The sequence below is a fragment of the Mesitornis unicolor genome, unplaced genomic scaffold, assembly GCF_000695765.1.
Source record: "Mesitornis unicolor isolate BGI_N332 unplaced genomic scaffold, ASM69576v1 scaffold53898, whole genome shotgun sequence".
NCBI lineage: Eukaryota > Metazoa > Chordata > Aves > Mesitornithiformes > Mesitornithidae > Mesitornis > Mesitornis unicolor.
Genome location: NW_010202246.1, coordinates 9,594 through 22,075, shown reverse-complemented (window position 1 = coordinate 22,075; position 12,482 = coordinate 9,594). Strand labels below are relative to the sequence as shown.

Genomic DNA, 12,482 nt, shown 5'->3' with positions numbered 1-12,482 from the left:
GTTCAGCAGCTGTTAGCCAATTCCATCCAGTCACAGCTCCCTGGCCCTACAGAAATTACCTTGGCAACCGATGGAAGTGCCGATAGCCAGGCCACCTTCTTCGACAACTGTGGAAACCCAACAGCTTTCCTCAGATAGCGGTCGTGCATTTCACAAGTGCTGAGAATGTACAGAGCGCAAGCAATGGCATAGCCTCCCCAGTTAGAGACCCCTGCAAGAGAACAACACCATGAAACAAAACTGTAAAAAACCCTAACAAGAGTTATTGCAAAGATACCGAACCTGCCTAGGTCATTAGGCACATGCAGCTGAGTCTCATGTAGTGATGGTGGAATGGAACATGGAAATTAATTAAATATTGACATGAATTTAGAACATTTATTTCAGAAATACACAATTGCTTAATATATTAAAATGTTTTCAGTAGTATTTCAGATTTAATTTCTGTTTTTCCTCCTAGCTTAGTTTGTGGTTTGTCTTCCCAACAAAGCAAAAACTCAAACGGGCATGGTCTATAACACCATTCTACTTGGCTTAATGTGAAGCCCATGAACTGTAAGGAGCTGTGTTGTAAAGTAATTGTCTGTGTTTTGACGAGGTGTTCTCTGTGTAAGTATCATATACAAAAAGACATTCTAACATAGTTAATATCCATAAATTTTCTGTATGCTGTTGTCAAATCAGTCCAGTCTTTTCTGACAGCTTGTCAAGGCTGTATTGGAGACTGTTTGATTTGAAACTTGCTGTGAGAAGTTCTCTCTGTTGCCTCATACCTTTTCCAGAGATGCAGAATAGCAAAATTTTCTGAAGTGTGGAAGTTGTTTTAGTGTATGTGGGTTTTCCCACACTTAAACATGTCCAAACTTTTGCCTCACTTCCCTTTGCAGGATCTGGGTGTGACACTTGCTTTCAAAGCAAAAAATCATCAGAACTGCCAAAACAGCCACTCTAGATACTATATACATATAGCTGTAAGAAGTGGATCCAGTTATCACCACACTCTCATTTCTCCTCCAAAATTGCTGGTTTAGTACCAAGAGTATTAGATACTTAGGTTAGAAAACTAGAAACCTGAGCCTAATTTCAATATAAGCGATGACCCTGATGGGGCCACATCCACAGAAGCTCATAAATTATACTGAAAGTTCCTATGTGCATAGACATTTTAATTCACGCACAGATCAGTTCTGAAGTCTTCCTTTTTACTCTATTTAAGGTTGATTTTTCAAGAATATTCAGGATATGCCCAACTATTTCCAATTAAATGCACTTTCTTCAAGGAGCATCCTCAATTTTCAGTCATTTCTGCTGGAACTGTACTTGCTTAACTATTCAGAACACTGACATAATATAGAGACAGATTTGTTTGCTAATGATAACTTGGTCATATATAAAAAGAGGGCCAATACAAGTTAGTTGGAAAGGAACATGTTTTCTTGTCAATTCTATTCTTAAACATCAACAACTCTCTCCCCCTTCTCCCTTCAAATCTCTTACCAGCAACAATAGTAAAATCAGCTGCAACATCACAAGCTATAACATCTCCATTTTTTATGTGCTTCTTTACAGCATCTTTGACTTTGCCCATTCCTAATTCATTTCCTCCATCTCCAACACCTTCATTAAAAGAGAAAGACCAAATGAGTATGAATGCAACACATAACTAACGATCCATTTAGAAAGCACCCAGTGCCTTCCCCAGTCTCTGTGATAGTTCATAGCTCCATATAAGGTGATTTATCCTTTTTAATCAAAAGTGTCTAAAAACAGAAGACTGAATAAAATAGGTGAAAGCATCACCAATCACATACTAACCTGTAAGGGTATGTATGCAATATATGCTGTGCAGGTGAAAGAAATGAAAATTATCAAGTGCCCATGAATTTCAGACAGAATTAAGATAGACTTTGCTTAAGTGTGGCCTTAAATGAGTGTTCTCTATAATGCATCAGTACATCAGGACAAACAAAGAAGATAGAAAACAATTCCAAAATGAACCTGAGAAACTAGACTACTATTCCATAATAAAGCAAGCATACAAAACTTTGGTTTGTTAAAAGCTTTAATTAAAAAAAATAAATTTAAAGCAGTAATTATTGCAGACAGAGAAGAAAAATATACAGAAGGACTTTGGCAGAAGTAGGGTTTACTGCACTGGCACTCTGCTTTATACAGATCACTATCATTGTGCCATGGTGTACAAAGAGCCCAACACTGTGTACTATTACTGTTTTCATTTTTTCTAGTAATTTATGAAAAAAACAGCTAGTTTGTTGGTTTTGTTTTGTTTTGGTTTTGGCTTTTTTTTAGTGTTCATATATTCAGGGTGTGGGGCCTTGATTTTTGTTGGTCACTATGTATTTGTCTCAGTGATTTCAGTAAAATCAATGGGAATTCTGCAATTTCAGGAGAATTCTAGGCAACCCTGTGTTTGGGACATCAAATCGTTAGATGTCAGAGATCAGAGAAATAAGGATTACACACAACTAGCAGCTTACATCAAAACTGGATAGTACTTTTAGTCTCTCACCAATGTATAAAAAATAATTTAAAAATCAATCTATTTAAATAGAAATTAATATTACTTTTTCACCAGTTAGCCTAAATGACATCTTCTCAAGTTTGAAGATTTTTATAGAAAAATCCTATTTAATGTCTGTGAACCAGAACAGCGAAGAACTCGAAGTCCTCACTGCAATGTATCCTATTTGAATTTGAAATGTGTCTCTGCTCTAATGTATAGCATGTGTTACAGGAGAGAAAATACAGTATTTATAATTTACACTTCAAGCCCTGAAAATTTATAAATCTAACACTTTTAGTAACTGCATAAATATGTCACATAAGTCTGCAGCAAATCTCTTCTTTAAGTGAAATTGGAAGTTACTTCTCAGCAGCCATTTTTTATTTAACTCCTTAAGTCTAAGTTAAGGAGTGTAACTGAGTGACACACAACTTACATAAAAGGATTTGTCATGAAACAGGTAATCTTTTTTCTTACCTGCTTTAATAATCTGTTCACATTTATTTCTATGTGGGAATTTAACGGCGCTTCCTAAAATCTGTTTGTTGGTTGTACTTTTCAAATGGGTAAAGACAACCATGGCGCCTCTATCATCACACTGGTTTGTAAGAATCTACACAATGTTTTGATTTTTCTAATATTAAAAACCCAAAATTTTGTTCTTAATATTTTTTTAAAAAGGCTAAAATGAATCCGTGTCCTTTGAAGATCATCAACAGTTTCTTTAACTGAAAGATACTACTTGGTTGCTCAGGGTTTTTTTGTATGGGACTTGCTTTGCTTGTTCTTGTCTTTGTGCAAGTCCTGTCACCAGGCTGGTTATGGAGATCTGCTGCTGTGGATGGATCCCACAAGCATTACACTGGGAGAAAAAGCAGCATACACCAAAAATTTTCCTTTGCCATCTGCTTTCTTCTTTCTCTACACATGGGCAGAGGACCACATTTTCCTGTTGACTGCCAAAGTGAGATTCACCTGACAAAATGCAGCCATCTACAGGTCTAGACTTCTTCTAAAGCCAGCACAGAGAAACAGACCCTTCAAACATTTGGTTCATCTCAGCCCAAGGCAGACATCTGAAATATAGACATCTGAAAATAGACAAGAAGAACACTCTCCTCCTGAAGGCCCGAGTGCTTTCCAGGCAAAGGAAAAATAGTTCAGTTGGATCTTCCACGCAGGTTTTCACTGACTACGTTGTTTTCTGAAACTAAGATCATGAAACATGCAGGAAACGTCAGTCTCCTGTGCTAAAAATCATTTGTATGAAAGGGAAACAAGGGTGACCACATTTTTCCATGCAGTTCTTCAGAAAGCTTTTCATTAGCTCCTATATAAATAGCACACAGCTAAGTCAATTGTGTGACAGCTGAAAAAATAGCACGTGGTTTTGGTAACATTTCTTAATCTTTTATTTCAGTCTTTTGTAGAAAAGGAGTCCTTCCAACCTCGGTCTTTCATCTCTTCTTATTTTGTATATTCCTGAGGGTTGCTGCTTACTCCATGACTTTTTATGATATCGGTACCATACAATTGTAGGCATTTTTCACCATTTGTCTGTGGTCAGACTCCTAGACCAGATTTTTTGTAAATGCAGATCTTGTTTTAAATGCAAAACTTGACAGCAACGAATCAGCACATCACAAATGTCCTAATATTTCCCTTCTCCACCTACTAACACAGTACTTCTTGCCACTGAGCACAATATATAAAGACTTCTGTAAGGCTGAAAACTTGATGTTTCTAGTAATCTTTTCTAGTCTACAACATGATCTGAGTGCTCCACCTAAATGGGTGGTTCAGTATTTGCATTTTATTTTGAAACGAGACATATGCCTCCAAATTCCTACTGACCATGAAGAAAGTAAAAGATGCCCCATCAGAAAAATGTATCATGATCAGCAGCTATACGTTATCATCAGTAATGAGAGATAAGATGCAAAGGCTGCAGCCCAGATTTGTGCCTTGTTAAACTATGCTCTGCAGAAATACATTGAAAAAGTGCACAGCCATCCCCAAAAATCGTAATTAAATTAAAAAACAGACACAAAAAGTTAGTGTGATAAGCAAAATAAGTAGTTAACTAGGTAACAGACAATGTAAGAAAAAAATTACATTCCTTTTCTATAGATACTCAGTTCTGCAGTGTAGAATATCCATGTACTCAAACTCCCTCATTTCTATGCAGACACCTCTTTAGAGAAAGTTCATGGCAATGGGACACAGTGAACCTGGATAACTGCTTTTCTTCTTATTCAAAAGCTCATGGTATTTTTAATTAATCACATTTCATAGTATATTTGAATATTCAGAGAATGTTTAAAACAAACTAAATTCCACTGAGGAGATTCAAATTCCCACTGAGCAGAACAGTCCAAACTCCACCAAATCAATAAAATACGGTGAGCTACTCTGAGAGATACTTTAAGAGATTAGGGTATTTTTATTGAAGAAATCAGGATGTGATGTTACATCCATGTGATGTTGGAGAGATCAAGTCCTTGTATCCACAGCCTAAAATCAGGGACAAAATAATTGAAATTAACTGCAGCAGAGAATGCTCTGAGGCATTTTGCTAAACATCTTTATCAAAGAGATCTTTTTCTATCCTTATTCATTCAGTCTTCACTTCTCTGTTGAGACTGCCAAGAGAGTGCCATCTAGGGTGCTTCTTTTTGAATGCTGAAAGTTACTCCTTAGGAACAGGACAAAAATTTGAATTAAATCTAAGTAAAATGTATTATGAATTTTAAGATAATGCAAAAACCACCAGTGAACTCTTAAGCTATGCAGCTTTTGAACTATTCCAATACAGTGAAATCAGACTGTGCATTATGTCTGCAGGAGCGCTCTGAATTCTGTGGAAACATCTGAAAAACACCACTACCAAAGTTCCAGTGCTTTTGGTAACAGGAGAGAGGCCACAGCACTACAAGAAGCAAAGGTGTCAGATCAGCAGATGTGTTCTGCTGTGACAAAGACCAGCCTGGCATGGACACTTAGTTCTAATTTTGTTTCTAATATTTATTTAGATTATATATCTCCTAACACTATCGTGGGACACACAGAGTAGCACAAAGCACTTGATTGTACAAGAAAGTTGTACATCACTTTTTATATATCTGTGAATCCTTGATCTATGGCATTTTCTTTCAAAACCAGATACAAGCTAGTTTCGTTAGAGAAGGCACTACTATAACAGATGCAAATATGCAGTCCCTGCCCAAGAGAATGTAGAGCTAAAAGGCAATATAACACAGATGTAACAATCATAAAAATAACCATAATACTTTAATATGTGATGTTTCCATTCAGTAGTCATTTGCTTTCTATGCTGCCTTTCACACATAAATTACAGAATAAAGTCAGTATCAAAAACTACACTTAGAGAAGCATATGTATGCACACTGATGTATAGATAATACACACATCTGGGCTTGCTTTTTGTCCTGAAATAACTTTGAAATCAACTCCTTTTTTTCTGGTTGTGAGAACCCTTCAATAGAAACCTCTAATTTTCCTCCAGCAACAGTCTCTAAATTCAACCACGACAACCAGCTGTGGCCCACAGGCAGTGACCCAGCACCTGCGTCCTGCTTCCCTTCACTTCCAGTAAGAGCTCCTGGTTTGTGATTCGTTCGCTTCTGAGGATATACTCAAAACTCGCACATACCTGTTGTTGTGATGCCTGGAACAGTTTGTGCAGCTAAAAACAGTTCATCTATGGGATCCACGAGGTGTTTAATGTTAACTTTTCTGGCATTGTAGTAATTGCCATCAGCAGCCATTCCAGCACGCTCTATTGCTATCAGGTGGTCAAATCTGATTAGGGATGAGGGAAAGAACAGAGGAGAGGAGTCAAAGTTGTGATTTTCACATAACAAACTTTGTTGCTGGCTGCTTCTTCTCCTGTTGTGTTTGGTTCTACTTTTTGACCTTTTGGGATTCAAGGTAAAACTTGGATGCTGTTTTGTTATTTCTGAATGTAGTTCTCTGCAGTTTATTTTCAAAGGTTAGTCTAGTTTCTGTATTGCTTTAGTGCAACTCAAACCTCAAACCACATTTACCACCAAGAACTGGAGTTCCTGAAATCCTCCTCACCAGCAATCCTTTGGGTCAGCCATCTGGCCTTGCTCTGTTTCATTTTAAAACACATAATATCTTGTGAGACATTAATTTCTGTAACTGCTTTCAAAGCAAAGAAAAAAAGTGGCAAATTAATGATAATCTAAATCTTTGTTAATGTAAATGTGGTTTCTGCTTAAAGTATGTTGCTTGGCAAGTGTTCATTTGTTTCTAGTTAGGGAGATTTTTGGTTTGGGTCTTTAGATTTGGGGGTTTTTTCTTTAAGTCTATGGCCATATTGCTAGTTATGACAGTAGACAGATGTACTCCAGATGTCCTACGTTGTAAGCAGAATTTTAGTACTCAGTTCTGCCACTGTATGCTAGAATTAAATTCTTTTGCTTCTGTTTCTCCAGTTTTACTGTCAAAAGGTTACTAATACTGCTGAATTACTTAATATTTTTGTGGGTGGGTATGAGACTCCAGAGACCTTGAGCAGGTTACTTGTCTACTTTAACAAAGCACTTTAGCTTTTTGGGATTGTGGAATCAACTGAAACAGAAATTGGCTGTAATTATATCATGCATAGTTATAAACCACATTCTTTAAAACCACACATAGAAAATGAAGACAGTATCATACAGCATACAATTATAGCATACACTAACCTGTGGAGAGAAATAGAAATGGAATAAGCTGGTAAAGCAAATATGAAAGACTTTTTTATTAGAGAACAGACTGAAGGCAACTACATTAAAATGCTTTACAAGGAAAGAGCAATAAAAATGAGTAATGTATGCCTACTTAAAGGAAGTGTAAGTTGCCTCCTAAGTAATGAAATGTCTTTCGAGCTACTTAAGTTCTCCAGTGCATTAGTCCTAATCACACACTTTGTATAAATCTCAATTTTTGTCTGACATTCTACACTCAACAATACATATGCAAACAGTTAAATCAATATTGAGAAGTCTATGCATCCATCTATAATTTTGGCTTTGGCTACCTAATGACAATAGGATGATCACTTCTGCACTATTATAAACACACAACATTTTGTTAGATCAGATCATTTTCCCCAGTTGTCAGATCTGAGCCAAAGCCCTAGAAAGTGAACACACTCCACAACTCCTTTCCTAGCTCATTCCCTGACTCTGCTATAATACTTCCCTTTCTGATTTTATCACTGATTTAAAAACTGATAAAATAATACATTGTTTGTGTGTGTGTGTATGTATCTACATCTAAGAAATAACACCTGAAAAGCTTTTAATTTTTTTCAAAGAGCTATTTATATATAAAGTATCGCTTCTTTTGTTGTACTCCAGAAATGCTTAATTGCAGAATAACATGGATTCTATAGTCTATGTGTGCTCCAACACCAATGATTGGTTTCAGAGTTTGTTCTGTTCACTCCAAGTCTTAAGGGTTTACTTGTAACCATTATGCCTTCTTAGATCATGGTCATTATTTTTGTTACAACTTCACACAGTAGAGGTGTGACCCATTCCCAAGAACTGAATACATGTACCTAGGTTTTCCAGGATTCCCATTCTCACACAAAAACATTAAAGCCGAATCAGCACTTTCCTTTTGATAACTCAATAGAGGGACAGATCTCTTCAGGATTCCTACAGGAAAACAAAACACAAATTAGATACTGTGTACTTTTTGGGGTTTTTTTGATGTGTGTTTGAGCAACTTAAAACAAAAAAAAAGTTAGAATCGAAGGACTCAATGTATTTACACAGTTCCAGATAAGCTCCCTGCATCCTTACTTTAACTCTTTTGGATGTTAGTGCTAGTAAATGAGACCGTGAGACAGAAAACAGGTCTACAAAAATAAGGACAGCCAGAATTCATCAGAAACAGCTAATCCAGAATCAGCACCCAGACACGTAAGCATTAATGTGATGCTAGCTGGGTTTAACAAAATGCCATTATAGCAATGCTGATCAGAGCTTAGGGGTGAACTCTGGTTCATTCTCTGGAAAAATAAAAATCCTGTATTAAGTGACTGAGATTAACTGAAGCAAACCTTGGCTCAAATTGGCAAGATAAAAACTGTAAAAATATGTGTCTTACCTAGTTGAACAGCCTCTTCCATAATCTTTTTATTCAGATTTATGGCTCTCTGATCCGTTACTATGGCAACCTCTTTCTCCAAGGCCTGCAATATAGCTGCAATAGCGAGGGCTCCCGGGGGCCCGTCGTTCTCTTCTGGTGGCTCGTAAGTGAAGTGGGTAGGAAATCCAGTTGTTATCAGCACTGACCGAGCATGGGAGATGGACAGGGAAGCCTTCAGCAGCTCATCCTGGCGGAGTACGTGAACTATACCCCGGCCTCCTAGAAAAGTGTTTTTAAAGACAGCAGTGCACTTCAATATATCGCTCTCCTTCTGAAGTTTCTATGTGGGTGAACGTGCTTGCTTTAATGACATAAAATGGGTTAAAAAAAAAAAGAAAAACCTCTGTTCAAGGCAGGAATTGGGGTAATTTCCTCAGGAAACCTAGGAAGGTATAGGATATGAGTAATGAGATAATGAGCTGTGTTTCCAGGTTAAGAATTTCAGTTAACTGGATTTTAAAAATTACTATACCTAGCATTTCTAGGTATTAGTGTAAACAGCTTTTTCTTTTTCTAAGACCTTGTTGCATGTTGTTTCCTTTCCTTTGGCCTTTTGCTTTCCTCTGGTCTGTGGTGACAGTCATGCTAGACCATGCCTAGCTGCTGAAGTCAGACTGCAACTCAAGCACCCCAGATCCTACAGAAGTTTTGGTGCAGGCTTCAGATGACTAAGCTGGTCTCTATTTATCCCCTTAGGGAAGGGCTAATTTCCAAATAAATTCCACTTAATGAAATGATTAACCATAGAAGTGAGGTTTCAGAGACATTGTAAGTTACCAGGGGACTTTATAAACTTAATTAATACAGTGGTATCCAGGTGACTGCTAAAAGATTTAATAATGCTTCATGTACTAGAGAACCATGTTACCTGACCTTGAGAAACAGGCGAATACTAACAGATATCTCTTGTCATGGGTCAGTCCCTAAAGAAGCAACACTCTGTCATCTGTGTATGTCTTTCATTGTTCAAACACTTCCTATCCCCTCTCCTTTCCCTGGCACTTGGATGCACAAATTTACAGCACAGTCCTTTCGATTTCCTAGCACTTCTGAAAATCACAAATACCAGCATGATGTGCCAGTATTCATGGGCTGACAGTGAGACTTAAGTCCTCACTATTGTTTTCTAGCCTCCTCACAACTTCATCTTTCTCACCTTCTCCCGCTCCCCTTTCCTCTTTTTGTCCTCAATTTCCCCTTTGCCATTTCTCTCTCTGTTCCTCCTATATAACGTACGGGTAATATATAGCTAGTGGACACACAAAATAGTTCTGAACAAAATTTAAGTAAAAGAGGCGGGGAATACTGGTCTCTGAGAAGTGGGGTATATTAACAAAGTACTGCAATAAAATGAGCTAACTCTGAAGTTAGGTCCTGTATTTCTGCAGAGCATGGCAGTGTGCCAAGCTGAACTCCAGAAAGTGGGAAAAGGAGAGGCCTTGTGAGTAAAAATAAACAGACCCAAACATATGCACACAGCCTGTACCCAGAGCTTGGGAGAACTGGGCGTAAGCTGTTTTCCACTACTGCCCACAGAGGATTTCAGAAAATTTATGGGAAACTGAGATCAGAATTTGCAGCAGACAGAGAGGACTAGTTCAGTGTGTATTTTAGGAATGGCTGCACTATTTGGTTTGCCTTTATTTCCTTCTCATCCTCCTTGTGCACACGTGCAGCTCTACCTCTCAACCTTCTGTGGTGATCAGGTCACTTTGGTCTATCACACACCACCTCAGTGATGAATGTCATCAGAGCTTGATGCAATTCCACCCATCAGAAAGAGGTGTTTGGAAAGCACATGTAACTACTAGAATTTTCTGGTAGAAGCACAGTAGTCATAAATATATCTACAGAAATGTGCTATCTACACAACGGAGAATGCCCCTGTAGCTGTTACCAGCATGCTGAGGTGCCCTGTACTTTACATACCAACTACAGTTTTATTCAGTAACAGTTTCTGTTCCCTGTGGACTCTCCAGTCTGCTGTAAACATGGATGCTTCTGTGTACTTTGAGAGTACACAGTCATCAAGACCAGATATTCCATTAGCCATAAGGTTAAGTGGTTTTGGCCAGACTCTGATATTAAGTATGGTAACAGAAAATGAAACCTACTTATATTACCTCACTGTATTTCACAAAGATTTTTTTAAATCTTAAAATTGTCTTTAGATTCTTACTGTGCTCTTGACCTTTATGAATATCTAAAAAAGCAGGACAGGTCACCTCATAACAAATCAATTAAAGGAAGAGAGTTTTTGTTTTTACCTGGATCTATTCCAATTAGGGTCTCTAGAGTCTTTATCTTTTGGGCTGCTTCTGCTGACACAATACTATAATGCAGAGGATCTTGAGAAATGCAGTGGACTTGTGGGACTTCTCTTGAAGATTTGATTGTGACATTGTCATTCTTTAGGTCAGTAATGAGCATGCAGCCAGGAGAATGAGTAAAAGCTAATGGAGCTTCTAAAATGGATGAAAAAACTTCAATTAAACACATTGTTATTGCAATATATTGAAATATCAGAATGATAAAATAGCAAAAAGCTATTTATTTTAACACCACAGGGTCTCTCCTTATCAAATTTAAAATATAACCTGTTTTTATGATACAAGTTACACTGCAACAATTAATACACTTTGAGAAAAAAAGGTATGCATATACATTTGAAATAGTTTTCACTTTTAGAAAGCTCATGTGGGTAGCTGAGATCATGTTTTCCTACAATATCCTCTTTGATATAAACTTGAAGCAACTTAGGATCAAAACACTGGTACCTTTCAAGGAAGTCTGTCAGGAACTGGCAGGTCTGGAAATTGGGTTTGACGTGCATGAAGAAACTAGTGCATTGACATAAGAACAAGTTAATGCTTAAGTTTGCACACTGTCCTGGTGACATAGTTTCCGTAAGAATAAATTAATTTTTTAGGTTCTAGAGTGCTGCTGGAAGCTATAGTGTCTCTCTTGTACCTTTGAATATCCTTGTAATAGTGATAGAGCAAAACTATGTCAACTACTGCTTGCTGAGCAGGAGTAGTCCTTTATTGGATTAAGAAAATAGGGAACAGTGCAGTGTTTTGCCGACCTAGCTAGGAGACTTATAAACTGACAAGGAATAATGACAAGAGGTGACCAGTAAGCCTTAGCAAAGGGAATCTGAGCAGCATCTAAAACCTTGTTGAACAATAAGCTTATTCAGACCTGAGAGCACAGTAGCTCCAGAAGTCTTGATCTAGATTATACTTGATTTGGCAAAATGGGTATGTTGCTAGGTAAATCACAACTAGTACAAGCAAAATCTTTCTTTGTTAGGGTTGTGAAGAGGAAGGAGATATTTCTTTAACAAGTATATATGTGCTCAATCTGTGCTAGATCGGTTAGGAGTCTATGGGTAGTTAATTTAAAAGCAGCTGAGGAACATAGTTATTGAGGTTTAATACACCTCACCAAGCCATGTGAGTGGACAATATTTGTTGTGAGAAGCTAGCAGATTCCTCTAAAAGTATGGGTACTGGTGGGATGGCAGAATTTTAACTACCTAGATGAGAAAGGAGCACAGAAAGTTACAAACTGCCAAAAAAAGTTCTGGAATGTATTAGTGACAACTGGTTTAGTACAAAAAATGGAGAAATAGAAGTATAAGCCAGTTCCAGGCAAAGGCAGGATGAACAGCTGCTTTGGGCTACAGACTGTAGAGAGGTTGGCAATTTTTTTCTTTCCTTTCCCTGCCACAAGGATGCACGAGGAAAATGAATAAAACTGCTGGAAA

The 12,482-nt window shown here is 37.5% G+C and overlaps 1 protein-coding gene across 1 annotated transcript in view; it reads right to left on the bottom strand.

The window, feature by feature from the left end:
• Positions 1 to 59: 59 nt before the first annotated feature.
• The window catches only part of LOC104545233 (chromosome unknown open reading frame, human C14orf159), a gene marked incomplete at its 3' end in the record, with an annotated part of 20,783 nt that continues 8,360 nt past the window's right edge, over positions 60 to 12,482 (bottom strand). The window contains 6 exon segments of the mRNA XM_010190321.1: positions 60 to 211; positions 1,498 to 1,617; positions 6,198 to 6,346; positions 8,118 to 8,217; positions 8,672 to 8,932; positions 10,981 to 11,178. Coding sequence (XP_010188623.1) covers positions 60 to 211; positions 1,498 to 1,617; positions 6,198 to 6,346; positions 8,118 to 8,217; positions 8,672 to 8,932; positions 10,981 to 11,178 — 980 coding nt within the window.